A 13,012-nucleotide genomic window follows, 5' to 3' on the forward strand; every position below is an offset into this window, starting at 1 on the left:
TAAAGAGATTCAAAGACCAAATGGGTATAACAAGCTTAATTTATAAGGTTACCATCTGTTTGAGTTTAACTTCAGGGGAGAATATAGTGAAGATAATATGTCAAAATTGGAGATTAATGGGCAAGTGTATTCTAAATTGCAGAAGGCTGAAAGTAATTACCTGAAATCTCCAATTATGACAGGGCTTATAGGTGCCACTGGATTCTCTCGTCATTTAAATTGTCTTTCATTTCTAGTTATGGCATATTTCCCTTGAATACTACGGCCAGAAGTAGTCTAAATGTATCTTGCATGAAAGTGTTAGAAGCTAAATTTATCCAACAGTGAATATGTAGGCAGTTCAAATACTGTGCTTTCTTGTTTTAAAAAGTGACATAACTTGGAAATACTGTGGCCTAGGAAACATAACCCAAATGTGACCTCACATCCTTTCCAGAGTGCAAAAACCAACTTGGCAATTAAGCAAGATAAATCTCTCAAAATATCTACATAACCATGGAAAATAATGAAGCTCACCAAGCTATGGTAAGCTAAACAGCTTCCCGGGAGACTGACAATTTACAATTAGAACCACTGCTAGACCCCATCTCTAGGGATAACCAGTCCCATAGCTTCTTTGGTATTACTAGGAAGCCCACTTCTCCACAAAAGTCATAGTTTTTAATACTAGCAAGAACATTTGTTTAGAAATATGATTCTTCTAATCCAGCATTCAAAAGAATAGAATGATTATGATCAAATCAACATCATTCTGATTCTTAAATCAAACTATACATACACATTCTTGTTTATGAGTTTATTCTGTGCTTCCCACGCAAGGCCATATTGTGAAAGACATTCAGTGCAGAAATCTCAGTCATCTAATCTTCAGGGAGACTGGAACATCTCAAAACATTCACCATATTTAATGGACTTCCATTTCTCCTCTGCAAAGCTTTTCACTAAGTATTTTCACTATTATGTATTTGGAAGCAAATATATTTTAATTAATGGTATCTCCCAATTAAATGAATAATTATAATAAGCAAAGATTGCGATTCTTACCCTTACTTTAACGTGATCAACATAATCATGATAAAAATGAAGAAACATGTCAGACATTCTTTTCAACAAAGTGGCAAACACCAAATACATACTTCATATCTTCAGCACTTATACTGATGAGTACCCAGCTTGCTGGGGGGTAAACGGTAATGACTGGGGAAGGCACTGGCAAACCACCCCGTATTGAGTCTGCCAAGAAAACGCTAGAGGGCGTCACCCCAAGGGTCAGACATGACTCGGTGCTTGCACAGGGGATACCTTTACCTTTACCTTACTGAATGTACAGGTGGATGTAAAGGTTTTCACATGATATCCACAACAATAGCACCCATCCCCAACTGGCAAAATTCTCAGTGACACAATATACATCGTTTCTATTTCCTTTTCCCTTTACCCTACAAGTTACAAAAGGACCTGGGCCCATTCTGCACATGCTGGATAATGTACTTTCAATGCATTTTAGAAGTAGATTTCCTGTTCTGCACAGGAAACTCCAGCTGCAAAAGCACATTGAAAGTGCATTATACAACATGTGTGGAATGGGTCCTGGACTTTATTTCATTCAAAGCTGACTTCCCAGGAGTGAACATAATGTAAGAAAATGTGATAACTTGCTAAAACAAAGCAAACCAGAGCTGAGGTGGCAACACAATGAAGTTTAAGAACTGCAGCAGTTAAAAAAACCAAGCAAACAGAAAAACCTGGCACTTCTGGGCTAATGTTCATTCTTAGAAAAATTTACATTGTTAAGTTTAATTTCTCCATTTATGGTAATACTGCTGAAGAAGTGCAAGAAAAATATAGCACAAATACAATAGGGACCTTAGAAAAATTAAAGCAATTTTTCATTAATTTAAAATAAGGTCTCTATAATTACTGTGTAGTGTTGAATTTTAAGTGATGATATTGATATTTATACTCATTTTAAATAGATGTTTCTACTCTACAATTGCCAAATCATCATTACTTATGATAAAGGAGTGAGTATTTGAACCACAGCAAAAGATTTAAGTATACTGCCTGTGTTTGTCTCCTAAATGACTTCTGTATACATCATCACTGGGAATTATTCAGGAAATGAATGTAAAATAGCATGACACCCGAAAGTACAGACAGAAAAATAAAATCACAAGAAGTTAGGTTCATTTCTTATGCAGAAATCATCTTATTTAGAGATTTCATGTGACTATCTGAAACTAATATCCCCTTAAAAAGCTAAAAATATTTAGTATAGTTTCAAATTTCTGAAACAGAATTATTAGCTATTTCAAAGCAGACTACTTTTAAAAGCAAGCATTAGAAAATAAATGAGGTTAGTCTATCAGTTCAGTGAGGTTTTATCCAAACATGTAGCACTTGTCTCACGATTGTTAATTTCAATACCTTCCAGTTCAGGAGAGGCCTCCCCCAAATGACTTAAAACACAATATAAGGAATTCTTAAATACATGTTAGCAACTAATAACAAAATAGCATATTAACATATTGTGCAGTAAACAGATGGATACTAAGAATAATTCATTACCATACAATAACAAGGCTTCTTAAGATTGTACATGATAAACCTGCAATAACTGTACATTATTGGTAGGAATAAATTCTGAATATGGTCTTACACACAGCTGTGAGAATACCATCATACCTTTAAAAAAATTTCTTTAAAAATTGTAGAACTCTTACTTTCTTACAAAAACTGATACTGAGAAGCCAGAATTTACCAACAAATTTACCGTGATCCTAAGCACACTTTCTAACCATTCTGTTGAAATAATAATTAACTGACTTGTTTAATTGTTTTATAAACACTAAAGTTTACATTTTAAGCATGTAAAAATGAAGTACAAACATTATATTAATATAGTATTAAAGCATTCACAACATTAAAGTGATTTAAAAATATACATTAGTCAGAAACTATAGTTGTGATTACATGAAACATACCAAAAGGGATCTATAAACATAAGAAAATAAATAAATAAATATGTGACTGACAGAACATTCTTAAGCAGAAACTGAGCAATGAAGTCATTGGCCTTTACTAAGACCCTTCCCTTGTTTCCTCCGTTTTCTAGCAAATGGATCATAAACGTCCACACACTGTTTATACTAATACATTAATTCTAAAAATGCTTGCTTATATTTATCTCTCATATAAAAAAGGAATGTTTCAGCAACAAATGATTCATTCTCAAAACACCCCTGTAATGTATTTTAGTGGCCATCACCATCATCTCCAAATTACAGGGGCAGAAGCTGCTGAGACAGTGATTTACTTTGATCCCCGAGTAAGTGTGCAGCTGAGGTTAGGCCTGAATGGAAGCCTTCCCAGTTCATACTTACAGCCACTCCCCTTCACCGAAAGCGCCGGTACCTTTAAGATCAGACTGTAGTAACCATTTATTTAGTCCTAACTAATAGAAAGTTTTCGCGTTGGGAAGGGTATACCCAGTCCCTGTATCCCAGGCACTTGACTTCCTATGTCTACTGGACCAGAGTAGAGGTCGTTTCCGCTCTCTGCAGGCCTCTCCCGTCCAACCCCAGGCCAGCATCTCTGTTTTCAGATTCGACCCGCTCCTACGCCGGCGAACAACCGCAAACCCCTATCCCTCAGCAGGAGCAGCCCTCGAGGCCTAAAGATGGCGGAGCAGAGACGGCCTTCCGGCTCGCCGGGCCTTTTCTTCCCCATGCCCGTGCCGCCCAGCCCCCCTGATGAGAGACACTCACAAAACAGCCGCACACGGAGCCCCGTACGTGGGGCTCCGACGCCCAGAGCTCTCCAGTCCCGGAAGCTGCTACCTCACGAGCCGCCGCCAGCATCCGCCATCTTCCCCACCAGCGACCAGCAGAGGCGGTGCACACGAACAACGTCATCGCGCACGAGAGCGGCGGAGTAAACCCAAAGAGAGGCGCGCGCACGGGCTTTCAGTGTGCGCATGCGCCGTCGGAAGGAAGAGCCTGTAGTTCGAGGGTCGGAGGAACGAACGGTTGTGACTGTCAGTCAGCGCAGCCATGGTTTCCGGTTCCCGCTCCGGAAGCAGAGGAGAGCAGAGTCTGTAATCAACGTCGGGGCACAAGAGTGAAGTATCACCCAGCAAAATCTATTTTGACATAAACGTTGGTGAATCAGCAGAACTCGCCTTGAGATGAAGGGATGTTGTATGCAGCGCCCCCTCCTCATGCTATGTATCAAATTGTGCCCTCTGTGGCTGCACATACATCTGAAAAAGAGTGTCGACTCAAGAAAGTTTATGCGCTACTGAAATAAAGTCTTTAAAGGGCTACTTGACGCTGGTGTAATTTTGCTCCAATAGACCAATGGATTTGCAGTAGACCCGTTCAACATAATTACGTTAGGGAGAAAGGCTGTTAGAGCCAATGTAGCTGGAAAAAGAAGCGAACAAGAGATGGGGGGCCCACGCTGGACTTGTGCCACCGTGAAGGCAAATCATTTTTGGTCCCATTCCAGGAGAAAAGTGTTGTAAAAGTACTTAAAATACAGAGGTATTATTTTTTTATCTATTGGATTAGAGTTCAATTTATGAAATGCATAAAGTGGTTCCTTACTAGAAGGGCATTTATGTATATGGTTATGATGAAGGGTTTAAACAATCAGCCTTGACATGTAGGAAGTATAGGGTGAGACAGTATTGCATAATACAGAGTCAAGTGAATTATAGAGGTACCTATGGCAATAACTGGTAATGCAACCCTCTTATTTTCGCTAAACCGAGACCTGTAACAGCTGAGAAATCCTGGAATAAATTGTGAGGAGTGTTTAGAGGACCAAAAGACCTGATGTGAGATAGCCTGAGCTTGGCAGATCTTGGAAACTAAGCAGAGTCAGTTCTGGTTAGTACTTGGATGGTAGACCACCAAGGAAGTCCAATCTTGCTATGTAGAGACAAGGCAATGGCGTCACCTCTATTTGCTGCTTGAAACCCTCATGGAGTTGTCATGGTTTCATGTATAGTTTGTTATATGTAAACCGCTCTAAGCCTTCAGGGAGGGCGGTATAAAAATATGAATAAATAAATAAAATTGACTGTGACTTGATGGCACTTTCCACCAAAGGGTTATGAGTCATGCTGCAACAGATTAACCTGACTTTTCTTCTGTAATTATTACAAGGGAGATAAAAGATTTCAGCAATGGATGGCAAGAGGACAGAAAAAGCATTGTTGCCCGAAGCCTGAAGTAGAGAATGAGATGAAGAAAACTCTTGGTGGCATGTTAAAGTAGAAAAAGAAGCTGTTATCTGTGTCTTAAGGGGAGAACCTGGACCTTGTAATCTTACTATATGTTATACCTGTATTTTAGTCCCAGCCTTCCTCTGGAGAGCTCAAGATATATGGCTTTCCCATTTCATCTTTACAACAACCTTGTTGAGTAGATTAGGCTATGTCAGTGGTCCCCAACCTTTCTGAGGTTGGGGACCGGCAGGGCATTGGGGCGCAGCCCGCGAGCCACGCCCCCGCATCGGGCCGCGCCCGCACATCAGGCCTCGCCCCCACATCGGGCCACGCCCCCGCATCGGGCTGCGCCCGCACATTGGCCCCGATTCCCTCTCCCCGCCCTGCCGCAGTAAGAAGCTTCCCGGGCCGCAAGCTTGCGGCCGGGGAAGTTTTTTACTGCGGGGGGGCGGGGAGAGGGAGCCGCGGCCCGCCACCGGGCCGCAGCCCGCAGGTTGGGGACCACTGGGCTATGTGACTGACTTAAGGTCATCCCAAAAGCCTCATGACTAATTAGGACATTTAACCAGGGCGTCCTGAGGCAACAATTAAATACTATAGCATCCTGTAAAAGAGCTAAAGAATAAACTTCATGTTGGTGTAATTTTGCTGATTCAGATCAAAGGTCCTTCTAACCCAAAATTCTGCTTCATTGGTCAGTTAGTTTCTGCCAAAAAGACCGTAAGCAAGGAATGATATCAAGGATTTTTTCCAGTCTGGCTCAGGCCTGACTATGGGGCTGAAACAGCCTTGATCTTGGTAGATAAGGGGAACATAACTCTGTTGATTCTCCCGGAACTCTCATCATCTTTTATGCAATCAATCATGGTATCCTCCTAAATTGCCTTTTAGAGTTGGTACTGTTCTGCAGTGCTTTTGGTCCTACCTGGAAGGTAGGTTTCAAATGGTAGTGCTTGGGGACTAGTTTGGACCCAACAAGTTGTCATCTTGTCTCTCATGCTTTTTACATCTACATTAAACAGCTGGAAGATACAATTCAGAGATTTGGGCTAAGTTGTCATCAATCTATGGATTATACTCAGCTCTGTCTCACACTTCCAGAAGACTTCATGGAGACCGTGGCAACTATGTTACAAGGAAGAAAAATTATATCTATTTTCTACACATTAACTTCTACACATTAAGTTTACAGATTTTTAGAATTCAGACAGCTGAATAGTAGTGTTAGAAAAGCAAAAGAGCAGTTCTTGAGTACCAAACAGGACTGCATGCATACTTTGAAATATATTTGAGTGACCTCCCAATATGATTTATAGAGGGATTAACTATTGTATGGTGTACCCACTTTTATCCCATTGCACACATACTGATAACAGGAGAGATTTAATCAGACACTGGTACCCATATTACAGCATGATCATTTAGAACTTTCCCATGCTATAATTCGTCTAGTATATCATATAAGTGAAGACTAATGTCTAAGAGATAAATCAATGTAATGGATGATATTAATTTTAACAGCTATTTCATCCTTTTGGAAATGAACTTAGAGAAAGAGACAGGAAGATAGAACCCCTTCATCAGACTTATCTTTAGTGAGTGGAATGAGGAACATGGCATCATAAATGAACCGGGTGATGTCCAATAACTTGTACAAGTAAAACACAGCAGTAGTATACTCTAGTGTACTCTACAACACAGATGCCATTATGCTATGTACTTCCATGATAAAACTAGCAAGAACATTAACAAAGTTAATTTCATACTTCAAGTACAGCAAGTCCTGTGAAATTAAAAACTGGTACTTTTGGTAACTCAAGAACACAGCTTGACCTTTCAACATAAGCATAAGTTTTCAGTCTCAGTTTCAAAATGCACAGATGCGTTAAGTTTTTTCTCGCCCACACACAGACTTGTAGACAATTGGTTTATAACAACATAACATAAATATGTATATAATTAAACATACAATAGGTTTTAATATATTACATCAACATTCCAACATACAGAAAAGACATTCAATTTAATAAATTCCTTCACACACCATTTTTCAACCACCCCAGTAAAATGTTTCTTTTTAAAAGTGTTTTACATGAAAATTAGTGGATCACTTCACAAGCCACATACCCTTAATTACAAATACGGGACTTTTTCCCACAATGTATAAAATTAGTCCTGAGGGAAGAAGTTTCTTGATCAAACTCATCAAGAATACACTGATATTTATCAGACCTGATTCTACTGATACAGTTTCAAGAAATAACAGGAAGTTTCTCATGGACAACAGATATTCAGAAGGGGACCTATGTCCTCATTTATTTTTCACCCAATTTCACAATTATTTTGCATGTTCCCCCCCCCCCATGGAAACAAGTATGAAACTAATGAGATCAAACTCCAAAAAACTCTGCCATTCATACCACATAAACTTTTACAACTACATCAATATTTAACAAGTCCAAATATTTTTTGGAATCTATCCAGTAACAGTTTCAGGATTGGTCCAAGACTGCATGGGAACAAATGATGTTGTTTTTTTTCAGTGTTCAGACTACAGAAGAATCTGGCAATCCCTTCTAATACTGAAAGCTTCTTTTGGTCTGAATGTCATCAAGAATCTGCTGCAACTCTTCATCTTCAAACCGACCCTCTAGGCTAAAGAACAATTAGTGGTGGTTAATTACATAAAATTTATAGGCACACACATACATACTCAAATTTGCCAGGGATTCTTGACCCAGATATGTGACCAGGTCAGCTGTACTTTCTCAGCATGGTGGAAAGGGACATTTGTATTACATTAATCAGGAGGCAAGCAGCAACATTTGGCACTACTTGAAATTTCTGAACCGTCTTTATGAGCCTTCCCACAAAACGCATATTGTGAATAATCAAATCACAGTCCCACATGTAAGATTACTAGATACTGGAACCATTTGTTTTGGATTAACAGCTGTTGTAATTACCATGTATTTTATTATTAGCTGATTTTATTACTTACTCAACACTAATTTATATAGAACTACATTTAATGTGAATTATAGTCTTCATTTATTTATACTTATTTTTTAAATTCAGTTCATTTATACCCCACCTTTCCCTCCAATGGAGATCCAAGATGGCATACATAATTCTCCATTTTCACAACAACCCAATAAGGTAAGTGAGGCAAAACGCTGGAGTTTAAACCCAGCTATCTTCTTATCACTCAGCATCTCCCATTCTCTCTGTGGTTAAGGAACACCAACTGTAGCAATTTTTAAGGTTCTGTCCTCTCTTAGCCTTTCCACTGATTGCTTGAAATAAATACACTGAAAGGCTCCTCTTATCAAATGACACAACAGGGATTGAATTGATTATTCACTTGATCTGTAAGAATTGTCTCCAGGCAATCAGCTTTTGTAATGTCAGAGGTGTCATGTGAGATATAATTTTACTTCTTGCAGGAAACATGAATATGACCGATTTGCCCTGTACTTCTGGAGGAAGTGTGTGGTGCTACCTTCTCTCCCCTTCTGGTAGGGCAACAGTTACACACATGCCATGCATTCCAAATTCTACCTTGTCCACTCATGCTGGATTGCATCTCCTTGTTCTTGGAAGTATTGGGGGTGGCAAAGAGAAAATTTTAAGGCTGCCCATGGACTGAGTCTCTCTCTTAGCAATGAGGTTTTAAAGACAAAAGACCAGAGTCGCCACTAGCACTGCGCTGTTGAAAGCAGCACACCTCTGATGACAGCAGCCTCTTCCTGATTAGGAACTGGGGAGGACATGCGGAAAGGGAAAACATGACAGTATCTGTCTGTGTTTTGGGACTGGGGAAAAAAATGTGGAGCATAACAAGGTTAAACCAGAGGGAAAGCCACACTAAAGTTATGTAGTACAACACACAATATCATACCAGTCCAAGTTTTGAACCAGATGGATGGGAACATCACGATCCTGATATATCTGTTGTTCACTCATTCTAAACAGCACTCTGAATCCCCAAGAGTTTCCCCAGAATGACTCACCTGGGAATTAAAGCTTTGGCTTCCTCAGCTGTCTCAGGACACAAATTAGCCAAACATGCCAATTCAAATTTATGAAGCTTCTTCTGGAGTAATAAGCTGCAGGGGGAAAAACAAATTATAATGGAAAAATAGAAATTTCCAATAAAATAATCATAAAGTTTAATGAAAGGCTAAGAATTTAGAAGGGTTTAAAAATGTGTTTCATTTATTTGTTAGGCCTTAGCAGGAATATTTTACCAAAATCAATTTTTCAGGAAAGGAAGAGCCTCCATTAGAGACACTCAAAATAACCAAAGTTAAACTGGAAATGATTTTATGCAGGGAATTAAAGGGGTACAACATGCAAACAAAAACACATACACAACAAAAACATATACACAAGGTTGACTAAGAGAATAAGGATGTAAAGGGGAGAGAGTATTTTGGTGAAGGTGATATTTACAAATCTATGAGAGGTCCACAGATTCAGCAGCAAAACAATCAGCATTTCATGGGAGAAGGAAGAAGGAGAACAACACATTGTGTGTATATAAGGGTTCAAGAACACACGCACACATAGTCTGGGGCAGGAAACCTCTTGATATAGTGCAAAATGCTATGCCAAGCTATGCTGACATGTCTGCTTTAAAAACAATGATGTGATTGAATGTCTGGAGTTTAGACAATGATCCATGAGAATCAGGTTCCTAGGAGATAGACAATTGTTGCATTCCTCAGGATAAACTAATGGGTCTTTATGGCCCTTTAATTACTGGATGGGAAAGCTACCAAGTTTAGGAGAGGTGTTAAGTATTGCTAGATCAAGGAGAGCAGAAGTAAGACTGGGAAATTGCCGAACTGCTAGTTACTGGGAAACCTACTGTTCTGAATTATGCATTTCCCTGGAGTGGAAGGTCACTAGCGGTTCAGCCATTCCTTCTGACACGTTCTAAAGCTATATGTCCAGGCTATTCTGGAGACTGGCATCCATGCCTGTGTCCTGTTGAGTCAGAAAGTGTATTCACACTTATGTGAATATGTGTGGTTGACATCTATTTTAGTGTCATATCTGGCCAGGCAGTGGAGTACACAGAATATTTAACACAATATGATAGGAGGGGTGTTCATGGTTTGCTACCTTTGAACTCCCCCTCAATGAAAGGAGGTGTCTGACTGCTATCTCCAATGTAGGAGTTCTTAATAGGCAAGCATATGATCATATATTAGGAATTATGTTTGATAGCACCTTATATATACTAAGAAATAAGAAATGCTACTTTCCAATTGTTTGGAGGGGAATAGCATACTCATACTTACCACATATAAACAGCTGCCAGACTGATCTATTTAGTTCTGTTGTGCATTCTTTATATGAGTTTTCTTTAGAACTCTGAAACAGTTTACTTGCAAATGCATACAACAAAATTCCCTTTTTTCATTTTAGAGGTGGTAGGCATACTCTTCCATTTTGGCACACACATCTTCAAATAAAGTATTTTTCCACTGGTTATATTACTCACCTGCGGACACTAGCAATAGTCTCACGGTTTTTGAAACGGCTGAAGCGAGCAGTGTAATTCAATGTTTTCATGAAGACTTCTGAGAGTTCCTGTTCATCTTCTACACTCTCATTCTGCTGTTTCCGATGCTCAAGAAGCATATGTACTTCTGAATTCAAAAGGGTCTCAGCAGTCTCAAATTCTGTATTGAAAGAAAGAGAATGTTTGCAATGCATCAGTGGTTGAAGGATGTATACTCATTATCCTACAAGACTAGATTTCTGGATGGCCCTGGGTTTCCTGAATGGGAGGGAGCTAATTTTTTATTTAGACTGCTTCACTGTTTACCCTTTCTGTTTTGGTTTTTTCACAGCAGTTAACTTTTATTTACAAATTGACTTGTCTGGATATTTTGTAACAACCAATATCAATACAAACTGCTTTGTGCCTTTTTTTTTTAGAAGCTTCTGATGCTGTGTATTTCTTTTCCAGTTTTCAGTGATGTCTCTCCCTTCTTTCCTTTGTACATATTAAAGACCAATACATTTATTGTGGCATTTGTTTTCACTTCCTCATGCGTATGATATGTTCTCTTAAGCAAGCGCTTAGCTTCCTCCACCCCAAAAAAGTAGAGTCCTCTGCTAGCTTGAAACTATAAAACTATAATTTACAAATCACTTATACCAGAGAATTTGGAAGGGTCACAACATGATTAAAGCCATTTCCATGATTAAAGCCTCTCCAAAATGGCAGCCATGGTAGTCCGCTGTACATAAGAATCATGCGACCCCTGTAAAGATTAACAAGTTCTTACAGAGATTGAGGTGGGTAGCCTTGTTGGTCTGAAGTAGAACAAAATGAGTCCAGTGGCTCCTGTAAGACCAACAAAGTTTTATTCTATATGAGCTTTCATGTGCATGCACACTTCCTCAGGATCTGAGGAAGTGTGCATGCAAATGAAAGCTCGCACCTTGAATAAGACTTTGTTGGTCTTACAGGTGCCACTGGACTCACATTTTGTTCTGCTACTTAAGACCAACAAGGCTACCCACCTCAATCTATTCCCAGGAAATCAAGTGGCGCCCGTTTGCATTCATATATTTCTCTTCCTCCGCGGACCTCAACGCTCAGCCCACGCACGATACGCAGGCTGCCTACCAGCCGGGCTTTGGCCCATGAGCCTGCCAGCCCCCTGACTCCGTCCGTGCTAACCACGCGCGAGCCCTCGGGGAGCACCGGACTAGCTGAACTCTCTCCGCCTGTTTCGGCTCCCGCTTTTCCGAGCATCCTCCCTGCTGCTTCCCGCAGCCCTTTCTCGGGGCGCGGCGGCGCTCACCTTTCGGAAAGACCAGCTGAGAAGCATCTTCCTCCGCGTCCACAGTGCGCGGATCCGTCCCGCCCGCCGCCATCGCCTCAACCCAGCCCCGGAAACTCGGGCGGAAGGGGAAGCGCAGCGGACGGCAGGGACGCCCTCTCGCGGAGGAGGCTGGCCCCAGACTCGCGAGAAGGACGCCGTTGCCGAAGCCGGCCGGTGTTAGGCCCGCCCGAGCGGGATCTCTGTGCCCCTCAAGGAAAGGGACGCCTCAGTCCCGCAGTGCCTTTCCCCAGTCTGCACCCATTCCCAGGGAATGCAGCTAAGCAAGAAGACGCACGCGGGTCTGTGGGCTCTTCGCTTGGAGCAGGCGCCGCCACTAAGCGCCCTGGGCATGTACCGGCCCATGGAACCACGCAGGTTTAGGCTGCCGAAGAAACATTAGCCCGAAAGCAGAACTTGCCGCTAGGCAGCTTGATGTGTTTATTTTATTTTTCTTTATTATTCGACTTTTATACCGCCACTCTCGGCTCGTGGCGGTTTACATTAAAAACATAAAGCATTAAAAATTTAGCCCCACACTAAAGTACAGATTGATACAATTTGGTGGCTGAAACCATTTATCCCCTATTCCGCCCCCCAAGTGCCTCAACTCCCCCGTTCCCAGTTGAAATGCCCAGAAAGCTGATCCCAGGCCATGTTGGCCGGGGGGGGGGGGGGGGTATAGATTACAAGAAGAAACAAACTCCGAAGCCAACCGTGGAGACTTCCTGCTGTACGAGTTAAATTGGAACTGAGCCGCATTTTCCCTACGGCAGAATGGAAGTAGGCTTTGGCTTTCAGCCTTCTGTGTTCCCATTTTTTGGCTGCATACATTTGCAAGATTTGCCCAATGGTGTGTCTGCACTTAAGCATCTCGACGCCATATGCTATGGGGGCAATGCTATGGGGGTCTGTTCGATAAGGCTGATTCCCA

At 41.0% G+C, this 13,012-nt stretch overlaps 2 protein-coding genes across 4 annotated transcripts in view; both read right to left on the reverse strand.

Annotated features, from left to right (window-relative positions):
- WDR33 (WD repeat domain 33) overlaps positions 1-3,940 on the reverse strand; it is a 64,647-nt gene extending 60,707 nt beyond the window's left edge. For 2 of the 3 annotated variants that reach the window (XM_077349333.1, XM_077349332.1), the window contains exon 1: positions 3,768-3,939. The gene's annotated coding sequence lies outside the window, so the exon portion shown is untranslated. Of the gene's footprint in view, positions 1-3,767 lie in introns of all 3 variants that reach the window. The other variant, XM_077349331.1, reaches the window with a different exon arrangement.
- Positions 3,941-7,187: 3,247 nt separating this feature from the next.
- Positions 7,188-12,232, reverse strand: POLR2D (RNA polymerase II subunit D). The gene is made up of 4 exons (XM_077349346.1): positions 12,061-12,232; positions 10,746-10,926; positions 9,247-9,342; positions 7,188-7,888 (listed from the first exon to the last, which is right to left on the reverse strand). Exons 1-4 carry the CDS (start codon positions 12,131-12,133, stop codon positions 7,810-7,812), a joined length of 429 nt encoding a protein of 142 aa, XP_077205461.1. The 5' UTR covers positions 12,134-12,232; the 3' UTR covers positions 7,188-7,809.
- Positions 12,233-13,012: the final 780 nt, after the last annotated feature.

The sequence above is a fragment of the Paroedura picta genome, chromosome 8 (assembly GCF_049243985.1).
Source record: "Paroedura picta isolate Pp20150507F chromosome 8, Ppicta_v3.0, whole genome shotgun sequence".
In the NCBI taxonomy this organism is placed as follows: Eukaryota; Metazoa; Chordata; class Lepidosauria; order Squamata; family Gekkonidae; genus Paroedura; species Paroedura picta.